The following is a 14,776-nucleotide window of genomic DNA, read 5'->3' on the forward strand; positions in this document are numbered from 1 at the left end:
TAGTTGGATGTGAGGGGTGGAGCTATCTATACAGATGGAGAAATGGATAGAGAGATAGAGATGGTTTTTTTCATTGTCTTGTTGCTGGAGGCTAAGGTCCAAGTGAGGAAGAGATAAACAGGGTGGCAGAGATTAAATGTGAAAACTAGGGGAAAGTTATTTACACTTTATCCTTTTGACTTTGGAGTTGTGATCAGGTTTTAAAGATCATACTGGTAGTTGCAGGGGGAGGCAGAGGAACTGAGTTTGGAGATAAGAAACTAAAACTAATTTTAAGACCATTGTCACAGTACAAGGTGGATGACTAAAAGGACGTAAAGAAAGGCAAATTTAGGGGCACTCATAATAATGATATATACATATTATATACATACATAATGATATCTATTATGATAATAATTAATAATGACTACCTCTTACCAAATATACCCTATTTTATCAATATACACATTATATGCATCATCTTATTTCACCAAGATAGCTCTATAAATTGAATAAATAATTAACTCTGTTTTAAGATTAAGAAATTGAAATTTGTGTTTATGATATGTCCAGGGGCGCCTGGGTGGCTCAGTGGATTAAGCCGCTGCCTTCGGCTCAGGTCATGATCTCAGGGTCCTGGGATCGAGCCTCGCATCGGGCTCTCTGCTCAGCAGGGAGCCTGCTTCCCCCTCTGTCTCTGCCTGCCTCTCTGCCTACTTGTGATCTCTCTCTCTGTCAAATAAAATAAATAAAATCTTTAAAAAAAAATGATATGTCCAGAGTCCCACTGATAGTACATGATGAATCTGGCATATGAACTTTGAATCTACAGACCTTACAGTCTAAACCACTAAGCTAGTTCATAAAGAAAAGCTGTTTTCCCAGGAATACTTGAAAGATAAAAATAATCAGATTTATGAGCCATCTGGGTTAAGGAGATTCGAGAAGGAGGAATCTAAGATGACTCACAGATTTCTGACTTGAGTAGTGGAATGAATGTGGTATCACCAGAATATGAGATACACAAAGAATCCAGGACAAGAACTAGTTCAGTGGTGAGCAAAGCTAATAAGTTAAACTGCGGATACTGAATTTGAGAAGTTGAGGAACTTTGGGGGAACTAAGAGAGCCAAATATGGGACTTCAAAGAGAAATGACACTTCTGGTCTAAATAGATAGAAACATTCCTTTGGGAAATTGAGAATTAACAGAGATAGGAGATCAGTCAGAATGTGATAACATGGAAATCAAGAGAGGAGAAATTCAGAATATATGGAATTCATCACTTATATTGTATTTGATCATTGCAAGGGCACCAGAAAGTTACAAGAAGAATTATATAAATTTTCTTACTTACATTCATCACTTCTTAATTCTTCCTCACATTTCCATATTAATTCAATTACATGATTCCTCTGTTCAAAATCTTAAGTGGCCCTTTGTTTCTTTATTAATTGAATACAAACTGGGCAGTCCAACATTCACAGCTGTCCGCAATAAGGACAATTTTTCAGTAATGTCTTTCATTACCCACTAGATAGAAAATTTTATAGGGGGAAAAAGCTTTACTGTCTTTTGCCTGACCAATTGTTGGCACATGGATGACACTTACCGGGTATCATTAAAAGAGTCAATGAATGCGTGAGACACCTTCCTAAACCTATAGCAACTTTCAGTCAACATGATCCGCTCATCCTTTCCTGAACATATCTTATACTTCTCTTCTCCTTTACCATTGTTCATGCTTGCACACTGTCATGAATAATCCTAATGTCTATGCTCATTAAAATACTACCAACCCCTCATATATTATCTCAAATGTTACCATCCTTTTCCAGGTCTTTCCTAATGTCCCCATTTGCTGTCTTTCTTTTTTGAATCTTTATAAAAAATATTTTTTGCTACTTATATTCATTCAGATTTGACATATAAATGTTTTTTTCTTTTTTTAAATGGTTACCCCCATCCCTCCTTTCCTGACTTAGCAATGACCTGGGAGATATAGATGAGGGCATTATTTTTCCAGGGTAATGTCAGAATAAAGGAAAGGAAAAGGAGAAAGAGTTTCATTTTTAAAGTATGAAGTCCTTATGGACATTGGGGAGGGTATGTGCTATGGTGAGTGCTATAAAGTGTGTAAACCTGGCGATTCACAGACTTATACCCCTGGGGCTAATAATACATTATATGTTTATTAAAAAATTAAAAAAAATAAAGTATGAAGTCCTGACTTTTTTTGTCTTGGGTAGAAGCAGTCTCTCTCAATGTCAGCTACTTCTCTTCCTCATCAATTTGTTGTAGAGGTCTTCAGCATCTCTATAGGACCAGGTGTCATATGGAACCTTCTTCAGCTATGTGATGTGTACCCAAAGCATAATACCTTTTAGTTTTATAGCAGTGTCAGTGGTCAGGAGCACTCAGTAAGGTTCTTTTTAATGGGGCTTGAAGGCTGTTTTCCTCTGATGAGGTTCTACAACACCCAGTCATTGAGATCCAGACTATGACCAGCAGGACCCCATGAATTTAGATACAAAAGCCTTCTTTAACCTGCTGGTAACAGGCTTGAGCATAAGATATTAGAGATTTACAGTCATTGGTCATACTAACATAAGATGACAAGGGACCCAGCAGAAGGTTTTATACTGAAAGAATTTTAAGAACTTTGTAAGTTTTTTGTTAAGGCTCATAAGATTTATCTAGTGAAATGGGTGCCTCCATCACTAAAGATCATGCACAGTATACTCCAAGTGGGGAACACAATTTCCAACAGTTTCTTTGCTACAGTGGGGCGATTAGCCTTGCAGCAGGGGAAATTTCAGCCCATCTGGGAAACACTCATCCAATAACTAGCTCATATTGATAACCCACACTAAGAGGCAATTGAATGAAATCCAGCTGTGGGTGTTCAAAGAGTCCAGAGGGAGGAGTCTGTCCTCTGAGGACAAAAATTATTTTTCCAAAATTAAGGACCTGAAAAGTCAGACATCGCTGATAGACTACTTTTACAGTTTTGCAGAAGACTTTCCACCAATGTCTGTTCATAATTTCATAATTTGAGTCATCTTAAATGCATTATGGAAAAAACTGTAAAAACTGAAAAATGGGGTTTGTCAGGGACTTGGGAAGAACCAAACAGGTGTCTTGGTTTCCCAGAGTCCTAACATTCCTTAATTCACAACCATTATTTATTCATTTTACTTTCTGATTTTGAAACAGACCATTGCTATGTTTCAAGGCCATCAGGATGGCAAAAGTCAGAAAACGAGGGGTCAGTTTTTGCAGAACCAGAATGAGCTTTATCTACATGTGCCACAATCTTACAAATACAGTATGAAGAAGGCTTAGTATTATTTATTTGACAATGCTTCTCATGTAAATTACATATCAAATAAGCTTGATTAATTTAAAAACCCTTTGAAATATTTCAGTGAAAAAGACTTCATTTAGAATTTGATTTGAGAAGTTTGTCAAAAATGTTATAAACAACCTTATAAACAACCCTTCACTAAATGAGATCACAAATTATTATAATCATGACCTGAGCCGAAGACAGATGCTTAACTGATGGACTCACCTCGGTGACCCCTAGACATTAATTAAACAACTCATCATTTAATTTAGCATAACTTTAAGGTTTTAGCTTACCAAAAAGATCTAGGAAAACTAAGCAGACATAAATACTGCTGAAAAGAATAGCCTGTAGAGCTGACTTTTGTTTTATAAGAGGGTGTGTAAGATAAGGATAGTTTTTTCTCAAGTCCTCAAAGAATTGGGTGGTACCTTAATTGACATTATAGGTTGGTCTACCTATCCAACTACATTATCCTTAATTTGCTTCTTTCACTCTGCAAACATATTTTTAATTTTAAATATTTCTGGCAATATTAAATAACCCCACTCAGGTGTAAGATGGGTTCCCAAAGATGGTTCAAAAAATATTACCTTCTCAAAAACCAGAGTCACTTACAAAAATAGCAAACAAAACAAAACCCACCAAAAATAAAACACCAAAAACCAAAAACCAAAAAACCAAAAAAACTCCCCAAAACAAAAAACCAAAAAACAAAACAAAAACAAAACAAAAACCCAACAGCCTACATGTTCCAGGCAGGCAGAAAGCCAAGCATAATTATGAAAATGAGACAAGCAAGAAGGCCATTTCTATCTCTGGGAGAGAAAAATTCAATTAACAATGGGCTTTGAATTTGGAAAGGAAAGGTCAATCTGACATTTTATTTTATAATCTCTACTGAGCACTACAAACAGAGATTAGGAAGAATTGATTCTAAGAGAAATAAGAGTGAGAGAAAGACAAATGCCATATGATTTTACTCACATGTGGAATTTAAGAAATAAAACAGATGAACATAGGAGAAGGGGGACAAAGAGAGGGAGGCAAACCATAAGGAACTCTTAACTGTAGAGAACGAAGTGAGGGTTGATGGAGGGAGGTAGGCAGGGGGATTGGCTAAATGGATGATGGGTAATAAGGAGGGCACTTGTTACAATGAGCACTGGGTGTTATATATAAGTAATGAATCACTAAATTCTACTCCTCTGAAACCAATATTGTACTACATGTTAACTATTTTTTAAATAAAAACCTGATACCAAAACCAACCAACCAACCAACCAACCAACCAAATAAATAAATAAATAAATAATAAATTACAGGGATTGCAATATTAATATTATCTTATTTTATGACATGCTGACTTTTTGAATAAGATTATTATACTACTGCCAAGTAGAAGATATTGGAATTTAGGGTATTTAATAGTATTGTATAAAAATACCATATATGCAATTCATTATGATAAATTATGCACATTTCCCCTTCATCTTTCTTATTTTTGTATTCAATGTATTGTCATAGAAATTTGGAATCCATTTTTAAGATATTTATATGCAAAGATAAAACAAAGAAAAGGAAGAACTCATTCTAGTAAGAATATTTATCTTTTGCCAAATGCAGAAGAATGAAAATGGGCCATTTCCTTATACCATACATAAAAAAGAGACTCAAACTGGATGAAAGACCTAAATGTGAGACAGGAGTCCAACAAAACCCTTGAAGAGAACACAGGCAGCAACCTCTTTGACCTTGGCTGAAGCAACTTCTTGCTAGACATGTCTCCAAGGACAAGGGAAACAAAGGCAGAAATGAACATTTAGGACTTCATCAAGTTAAAAAGCTTTTGCACAGCAAAAGAAATAGTCAACAAAACCAAAAGACAACGAAGAGATATATGCAAATGTCTTATTAGATAAAGGGCTAGTATCCAAAATCTATAAAGAACTTATCGAACTCAACACCAGAAGAACAAATAAACCAGTTAAGAAATGAGCAAGAGACATGAACAGAAATTTTTCCAAAGAAGACATCCAAATGGCCAACAAACATATGAAAAAATGCTCAACATCACTTGGCATTAGTGAAATACAGATCAAAACCACAATGAGATACCACCTCATACCAATTAGAATGGTTAAAATTAACAGGTCAGGAAATGGATGTTGACAAGAATGTGGAAAAAGGAGAACCCTCTTACACTTAGTGGAAATGCAAGCTGGTGCAGTCATTCTGGAAAACAGTATGGAGATTCCTCAGAAAGTTGAAAACAGAGGTACTCCACCATCCAACAACTGCACTACTGGGTATTTACCCCGAAAATACAAATGTAGTGTTCTGAAGAGGTACCTGCAACTCAATGTTTATAGCAGTAATGCTCACAATAGCCAAACTGTGTAAAGAGCCAAGATATGTGTTGATAGATGAATGGATAAAGAATATGTGGTATGTATATGCAATATAATATTATTCAGCCATTACAAAGGATGAATACTTACATCAACGTGGATAGAACTAGAGGATATTATGCTAAGCAAAATAAGTCAATCAGAGAAAGACAATGATATGGTCTTACTCCTATGTGGAATTTAAGAAACAAAACAGAGGATCATAGGGGAAGGGAGGGAAGAATAATTTCTAAGATGAAGTTAGAGAGGGAGATAAACCATAAGAGACTCTTCATCATGGGAAATAAACTGAGAATTGCTGGAAGGCCAGGGGAATGGGGAATGGGGTAACTGGGTGATGGGCATTAAGGAGGGCACATGATGTAAAGAGCACTGGGTATTATAAAAGACTGATGAATCACTGAACTCCACCTCTGAAACTAATAATACACTATATGTTAATTAGTTCATTTTATTTAAATTTTTAAAAATGAGGAGAGCCTGGGTGGGTCAGTGGGTTAAAGCCTCTACCTTCAGCTCAGGTCCTGATCCCAGAGTCCTGGGATGGAGCCCCACATTGGGCTCTCTGCTCAGCCGGAAGCCTGCTTCCCCTTCTCTCTGCCTGCCTCTCTGCCTACTTGTGTCCTCTATCCGTCAAATAAATAAATAAATAAATCTTAAAAAAAAAAATTTAAAAATGAGAAAATAAAATAATTTTTACATTTTGCTGACTTCTACTTCAACCTTTGCCTACTAATTTTTGCAGATTTTGGCCTCCAAGATTCCTTTAGCAATAGCCTTAATTTATATAAATTAAGACAAACTAACATGTGCACCTTAACACACCTGCAGTAAGCAAAACATGTCACTATGGACTGGCCAAGAGAAGTCCCTATGCAGGCCACCAGCAATTCCCAATGTGGACTAAATCAGCAGACTCCATTCAGGGAGACTTTGGACAGGAAATGGGGAAGAGATTCCAACACGGAATTGTGGACTGAAACAAGGGCTAGGGAGGTACTCCATTAGAGCCTCTTGTGAGTCTAGACTGATTCGCTAACCTGGACTGAAAAGCCAATTAGATAAGTAGCTTGAATGCAACAGAGCTGAAACCAAGGGGACTTACCAATAGCCTTCCTAAAAGGGCAATAAAAACAATGGACTCAAAAGGGCTTGAGAGTGCCACACCCATGTTTCTTCTTGTCCCTGAATATCATTTACTTTGGATCTCAAATCTGCTAACAAAATTCAACTGAGCAAGTCTTAAGATCTAATTTATTAAATGATTCATAATTTGGGTAGCCTCCCATCTGGCAAGTAGAGAGGAGCTCCCTTCTGTTGTTACTGGTGAGTTTCTAAAGAGATTTACAGTTAAGGTAGGGCCTAGATAACATAGTAAGAAAAACATATTTGGGAGGAAAGAAATGACCTTGGATTTAAATGTTTTAAATTTGTGGAACAGTTGCGACACTCATGGAAATGTTCAATATGTAAGTCTTTGTCAGGCTGGTGATATATATGTGTAGATCAGCATGTGGAGTGTGTTTACAGAGTAGATGAGAAGGCTGAAGCTACATTTGAGGCCTATCACATTAAAGGTGTGGACACTCACTTATCTGTCCTTTCTGTATGTATTCTAGTTATTATTCTTCTCTTACTACTTAACTCTTCATTTTTTATCACTTCACCATGTTCTATTTTTCTTCATTGTACTTATCCCCATATATTGTCTATTCCTCATTTATCTAACTGCACATGGACTGTAAGCTCCATAAAAGTAGATATTTCATCTGTAAATTTTCCTGTAGCTTCCACAGGATGTTGGATAATACAGTATGGACTGTATACTACAGTTGAAAAAAAAAAAAGGAAAACACCAAAATACCAAGGGCTTAACATAATGAAGAATTTATTTTTACTGTCGCAATCTGAGGCAGGGTGGGAAGATCACCTCAGTCTTGAGTCTGGGCATCTGAACACACAGACTAGAAGGGCTCTGTGACCATGGAAGAGAGGACTGGAGGGCAAGGAAAGGATTTACATCACCCACAGCTCAGGGACCAGAACTTAGTCACATGCTCCCAATCCAGCTCTAAGGGAGACTGAAAAATATACTTTCTGTACTTAGGGAAAAAAAAAAAAAAAAAAAAAAAAAAAAAAGGTGTTGTAAATGCATGGCATTTCCTCTACTCCAGTCCTTGCCTGCAAACAACATTTGGTACTTAGTACTTCCCAGCAAATATTATTAAAAAAAAAAAAAATCAGGGCGCCTGGGTGGCTCAGTGGGTTAAGCCGCTGCCTTCGGCTCAGGTCATGATCTCAGGGTCCTGGGATCGAGTCCCGCGTCGGGCTCTCTGCTCAGCAGGGAGCCTGCTTCCTCCTCTCTCTCTGCCTGCCTCTCTGCCTACTTGTGATCTCTGTCTGTCAAATAAATAAATAAAATATTAAAAAAAAAATCAGAATTTGTTATTTAGGAATCGAGGGGAAGAAAAGGGAGATAATATCTAACCAAGAGCTTTTAAAACTTTGTTTCTTTTATTTTTTAGGCTTTCTTTTCACACATATCCATGAAAATTAGCAAGTATTAATAGGAAATATGGTAGTAGCAATACCGTTAAATCTTAACCCAATGCTGCCATAAATTTACTTTAGAGGTAGAGCAAACCCGAGAAACAACTTAATATTTATTACCTATTGTATTGCATTTATAAATCCCAAGACTTTTGGTAAAAGCAAAATAGAAATATTTAAATATATGCTGCTCCCCAGTGATGCTCGTGAACATCCAGAACTCCAGAGTGTCACTACTTGTTCATATCAGGACAGAACTCTTGTTGGAACTGTGCGTCACGGTGGGTCAGTGGACTTCGTTGTTTGGGTAGAGAATGCCTGAGACCCCAATATATTTCAGACACACTTAATTACACAGAAAAAGTCCTGAAGTCTCTAGTGTCTTACCACATAACTTGGCAAAGTATTTAGAAACTCCTCATCAGCACTCTATGCTCATATGCCTTATTTCTCTCTCCCATTTTAGGGTCTATGCACGTGCTTTTTCCTGGCTGGAAAGTTTGTCTCCTCTCCAAATTAACACACTTATTTCCCAGGGGAAATATTTCTAAGCCGCTTGATTCTGTCAAGTTCCCTCTATTTATGGATATATTTCTGCTTCATAGACCTTATCACCAATGAAAATTTCAGTTTATTGGTATGATTGTTTGGTTGGTATCTCTCTTTCCTCTTTACTTCTAAGCACCATGAACATAGCCACAAGTTTTTATATTCATTAGATTCCCTTGTGAAAAGAGTCTGCCAGAAATTCAATAAATATTTTTGAATTAATAATTCAAGTTTGCCTTCATGACATTATCTGTTATGTTAGTATGTACAATTGTATTGAAAAACAAAATAAAACAAGTAACAAAATCAAGAGCAACAACACCTTGTTCTAGAAAACAAACAGAAACCTGCTAGCTAGCCAAGCATGGACTTGTATATTTTGTCTTTTGTTCTATGATACACTTTTTTTTTTTAAGATTTTATTTATTTATTTGACAGAGATCACGAGTAGGCAGAGAGGCAGGCAGAGAGAGAGAGAGAAGCAGGCTCCCTGCTGAGCAGAGCACCCGGTGGCGGCTCCATCCCAGGACCCTGAGATCATAACCTGAGCCGAAGGCAGCTGGTTAACCAACTGAGCCACCCAGGCGCCCCAGTGATACACTATGTTACACTTTGACATAATGGAGAACATAACTGGGATTATTCTGGGTAGTATGAACAATATTAATTTGTATATAACAATATTAATTTTTAATATTAAATTTTGACAATATTAATTTTTATATTAATTTTTAACAATATTAATTTTTATAATCTGTGAATATGGAAGATCTTTCCATTTATTTGTGCCTTCTTCAATTTATTGCACTAATGTCTTAGAGTTTTCAGTGTACATTCTTTCAGCTCTTTGGTTAAATTTATTCTGAGGTATTTTATTATTTTTGATGCATATGGATTTGTAAATGGATTGTCTTCTTTATTTTTCTGATAGTTTTTTAGCATATAGAAACACAAAAGATTTAGTATATTGATTTGGTATCCTGCAACTATTTTATAACCTTTTAAAATAAAAATTATTTGCATGGGGCAGGGTAGAGGTGGAGTTGGGAGGTCATGAAAAAAAAATGGTAAGATGGGGCACCTGGGTGGCTCAGTGGGTTAAGCCGCTGCCTTCAGCTCAGGTCATGATCTCAGGGTCCTGGGTTCGAGTCCCGCATCAGGCTCTCTGCTTGGCAGGAGCCTGCTTCCTCCTCTTTCTCTCTGCCTGCCTCTCTGCCTACTTGTGATCTCTCTCTGTCAAATAAATAAATAAAATCTTTAAAAAAAAATGGTAAGAAATTGCGTATCTGAAAATGTTCAAGAGAAGTTCAGCAAGTGCCATAGGACCTCATGAAGCCTTATAAACTTGAGCTTGTTAGATAATCTCTGTTTTTCTAGAACTTCAGAGAAAGAAAAATAAACACTCCAGCTCCTGCAAAATTGGGAAAACAACAACATGTTTTGAAGTAGGACTTAGGATATCTAGCTCAAGTTCTTCTACATCCTACATATGATAGCAAAAGAGACATAAAAGTACCTTTATTAGAGTCATGCTCAGAATAGAAAATGACACGTCACCAATGTTAAAAAGTTCATCAGAGCAGTCTATCTCCGATGCTACACCTACCTCCAGTTTGTTTCTTTTACCCAGCCTTTTTGGTCATTTAGTTCCTCTTTCCCACCCTCCCTCTATCCATACTCTCCTTCTTGTGGACTGTTGTATATAATTTAGATGAAATAATTGACCAGTCCCACCTAGAAATTTAAAGGAAGGAAGTACTACGTTAGGCTACTCTTCAGTTTTCAGTTAAAAAGACCCACTGCAGTTATAAGGCTTATTTAAATTTCCCGGCAATGAATGGGCAGTTCTGTGGTTCTTATAATCCCTTTACTCCAAAATCCAATACTTTTAGTATCTATCCCAGCGCTCTGTGCCCAAAGCAATGTTGTGTACAATTCAAAGTACCAGTGGAAGGCGTTGATATTTAACATATAAACAGCGTATAAAAAATAAGTCCTGCAAGACCTTATTAGTTTGTGTGCTCATTCTTTTCCCACTGATTCGTAATGTACAGGAAGGTGATCTGGTGCTGTTGGATCTATAGTAATCAAATACTAATTTATTTAATAAAATATCAATTTATTTTTATTTTTTAATATTTTATTTATTTACGAGAGAGAGAGAGAGAAAGAGGAGAGAGGGAGCAGGGGCAGGGGAGAGGGGCAGAGGGAGAGGGGGAAGCAGGTGGACTCCTGAGGAGAAAGCCTGACTTGGGGCTCAATCCCAGGACGCCGGGATCATGACCGGAGCTGAAGGCAGATGCTTAACCAACTAAGCCACCCAGGAGCCCTATTATTAATATTATTAAAACAAAGACTCCTTAACATGCTTCCCTTTGTTTAAAATCTAGTTTCTGGAAAATGGACAAGAAGCTGGATATCTACAGGAGGGAGTTAGTGGATGTTCAGGGTGTCCCACTCTTCTGGAGCATTGCCGAGGAGTGGTCCCAGGTGGAGACCTTTGAGAGTCGACCGGATGACCTGCTGATCGCCACCTACCCTAAATCTGGTAAGATCTTTTAATGTATTTGCACGCATTAATTGCTTATAGATCCATGTGTATAAGCCCACTGATCTTCTGATCATTGGTCAAGGGTACGCAGTAGCAGTTGCTGGGACAGTTTTGTTGCAAATCAGATAAACTCACTTTCTTTTCTAAAACGCCTTCATTTGAATGGGGGCTAACCTGAGGGAAAATTTAATGTTGTTGTCTTATTTTCCTTTGTAAATTCAAATAAAAATGATTAAAACTGCATATACTCTGTTTGGCTAGTTTTGGTTCGTTTTTACTGTATATTTATAGTAATAAGATCATGCAGCAAAAAAAAAAAATAAATAAAATAAAACTGCATATCTAAAATTATTTAGATTCTTTAGGATCTTTACATATCTATATTCCTTCTATGCATTTTAATGTTTACATATTTTGTTCATTGTATTTTAAATGTACTGGGTAAATATTAATATTTTATTATTTTAAAGACTTTATAAATGCATTTAGAAATATTTTGTTATACTGTTAAACAGCTACTGACTTCGGTATGTGATCTCAGAAAGGAGAATTTAAGATGCCTCAGTAAGAATCAATAATTTTTATTTCTCCAGATCTTTTTATGACAGAGTCTTCCATTTACTCAGTGATAGATGTACAGCGAGATATCAGAGAATGGGTTTTCTCCTGCCTTTTATCCACTTAATTAACTCAAGCCTGTAGCCAATCAACTGTTCCAGTTGTTAAATTCCCTAAAGTCAACTTTCTTTTATATTTCTGCTTCATTTCTTAAAGGACTTAAGGACAGGAAGTTTTTAATAAGTACATTGATTACTAATCTTTTCCTATGATAAATATTATATTAAATATTAAAATTCCTTCCTAGGGATATGTAACAAAGCCTGGGAGGAAACACCTGAATTTTTGGAGATTCTAATATCAGGATAACAACACTGTTATGAAAACAAAGAGATCTTCTCAGGAAAGAAACAAATGTATAATACAGACCTTTGAAGAAATAGAAAACAAGCTCTTTTTTTTTTTTTTTTTTAGATTTTATTTATTTATTTTTCAGAGAGAGAGAAAGAGAGAGAGCGAGCACAGGCACAGGCAGGCAGAGTGGCAGCAGAGGCAGAGGGAGAAGCAGGCTCCCTGCCCAGCAAGGAGCCTGATATGGGACCTGATCCCAGGACCCCAGGATCATGACCTGAGCCGAAGGCAGAGGCTTAACCAACTGAGTCACCCAGGCATCCTGCAAGCTTGTTTTTGTAAACGCTTATTTTTTCTTTCTTTTCTTACTATACACATTGTTCTCTAAGCCATCCACCAATCCCAAATTGTTTGGAACCAAAACTGCTCTGCATCTCCTTGTTGAGATACAAATTTAGAAAAGGTTGGGCAGTTACTGAAAATGTACATGCTCTTTTGTTTTCACTATTTTAAAAAACATATTCACAGGCAGAAACCCATTAAGATCATCTTTGGAAGGTATAATATAATCATACAAACAGTTTATATACGAAAGTGCTCTTTGAATCTGGATTTCTTCTAAAAAAGCTGATGGCTAGATGGCTACACATAAAGTAATTATGTACTCTTGGTCATTTTTGCCTTTGATTTTTTTCCCTTTACAAACTGTTGAGAACGTGTTTTAAAGTTATTAATATATCAGTTCCCTGTTAATTTTGTTATAAAGGACTAAAGCTAATTTACTCCATGTATGAGGTAAATCACGTGTCCCCCCGCCCCCCAAAATTATGGAAAATAAACATTGCTAATCTGAAGCATAGATAAGCGGCATTTCTTTCCATCATATTTCAGTGACCATAATTTACTGACAGGAAATGAAATGTGTTCTGTTGTACTTTGGAATTTAGGTCTTTCTCTCTCTCTCTTTTTTTTAAGATTTTTTATTTATTTATTTGACAGAGAGAGACAGAGGGAGAGAGAGTGAGAGAGGGAACAGCAAGCAGGGGTAGTGGAGAGGCAGAAGCAGGCTTCCTGCAGAGCAGGGAGCCCGATGCAGGGCTGGATCCCAGGATCCTGGGATCATGAGCTGAGCTAAAGGCAGACGCTTAATGACTGAGCCACCCAGGTGCCCCACTCTTCTTCTTCTTCTTCTTCTTTTTTTTAAAGATTTTATTTATTTATTTGACCGAGACACAGCAGGAGAGGGGACATAAGCAGGGGGAGTGGAGAGGGAGAAGCAGGCCTCCTGCAGAGCAGGGAGCCCGATGTGGGGCTGGATCCCAGGACCCTGAGATCATGACCTGAGCCAAAGGCAGATGCTTAATGACTGAGCCACCAAGGTGCCCTAGAATTTAGGTCTCTTTTCCCAAGGCATCATTGCTTAAGACTAAGCAAGATGAGGCAACAAACTCTTCAAGGATAGTATTAATTTCACTCACCTTTTTCTTAGTACTGGAATTGTCTCTGTTAGAGGGATGAGCGAGATAGTCCCACATTCATGATTTAGGGATGAAAAGAAGGAAAAATTATCCACAAGAAAGGACTAAAAAGGAGGCCTAAAGTACTCTAATCTGTGGAACTAATCAAAGGTACATCTTTGTGAGGTCATTGGCCAAAAATCTACGCAGTACGTAGATTAATTAACTAAGTTAATTTTGAGTTTTCGCCCATGGTTATTCACTTTACGGACTATCATTCCTTACATGTTTGATAAAGGGGAAGAGAATGGGAACAGTTAAGAAGATATTTTTCTCCAATCTTAAAATTGCTTTGTCAGCCTATCCTGAATAACCTGATATTGAATACTGTAGATAATTAAAGAGGCCATATCCTTAAATACAGACTTATGATGATGTTCCCGCCCTATAAATTCATCATAATTTTAAAATGTATTTGATACCGAACCATCATAGATTAGCCTAGCCTACCTTAAATGTGTTCAGCACAATTATACTAGCCTGTAATTGGGCAAAACTAATGCAAAGCTTGTTTTATAATAAAGTGCTGAATAGCTCATGTAATCTATTGAATACTGTACTGTAAGTGAAAAACAGAATGGTTGTGTGGGTATAGACCGGTTATAAGTTGTTATAAGACCAGAATCAGTTGTTTATCTTGTTGACTGGGAGCTGCACCTAGCTGCCTTTGCCCAGCGTCCTGAGAGAAAGCTTCATATTGCTTATCACTAGCCCAGGAGAAGATCAAAATTTAAAATTCAAAGTTCAGTTTCTAAGTACAACCGCCTATGAGTTTCACACCACCGTAAAGTCAAAAAATCCTAAGTTGAACCGTTGTCGGTAGGTGATCAACCATACTTTGGATCCATTTCTCAAGGTTAATGAGACACAATCTCAGAAAAACCAGAGTGACTCCATCCACTCCGCTCACTTAGGATCAATGGGTCTTTTGTTTGTGAGTAGCACCTGGTCACCACAG

The 14,776-nt window shown here is 37.0% G+C and overlaps 1 protein-coding gene across 1 annotated transcript in view; it reads left to right on the top strand.

Annotated features, from left to right (window-relative positions):
* The window catches only part of LOC309863283 (uncharacterized protein), an 83,611-nt gene that overhangs the window by 8,835 nt on the left and 60,000 nt on the right, over positions 1–14,776 (top strand). The window contains exons 2-3 of the mRNA XM_082727857.1: positions 8,759–8,929; positions 11,232–11,389. Coding sequence (XP_082583983.1) covers positions 8,910–8,929; positions 11,232–11,389 — 178 coding nt within the window. The 5' untranslated portion in view covers positions 8,759–8,909. The remainder of the gene's footprint in view (positions 1–8,758; positions 8,930–11,231; positions 11,390–14,776) is intronic.

Source organism: Mustela nivalis, assembly GCF_964662115.1.
Source record: "Mustela nivalis genome assembly, chromosome: 4".
Taxonomy (NCBI): Eukaryota; Metazoa; Chordata; class Mammalia; order Carnivora; family Mustelidae; genus Mustela; species Mustela nivalis.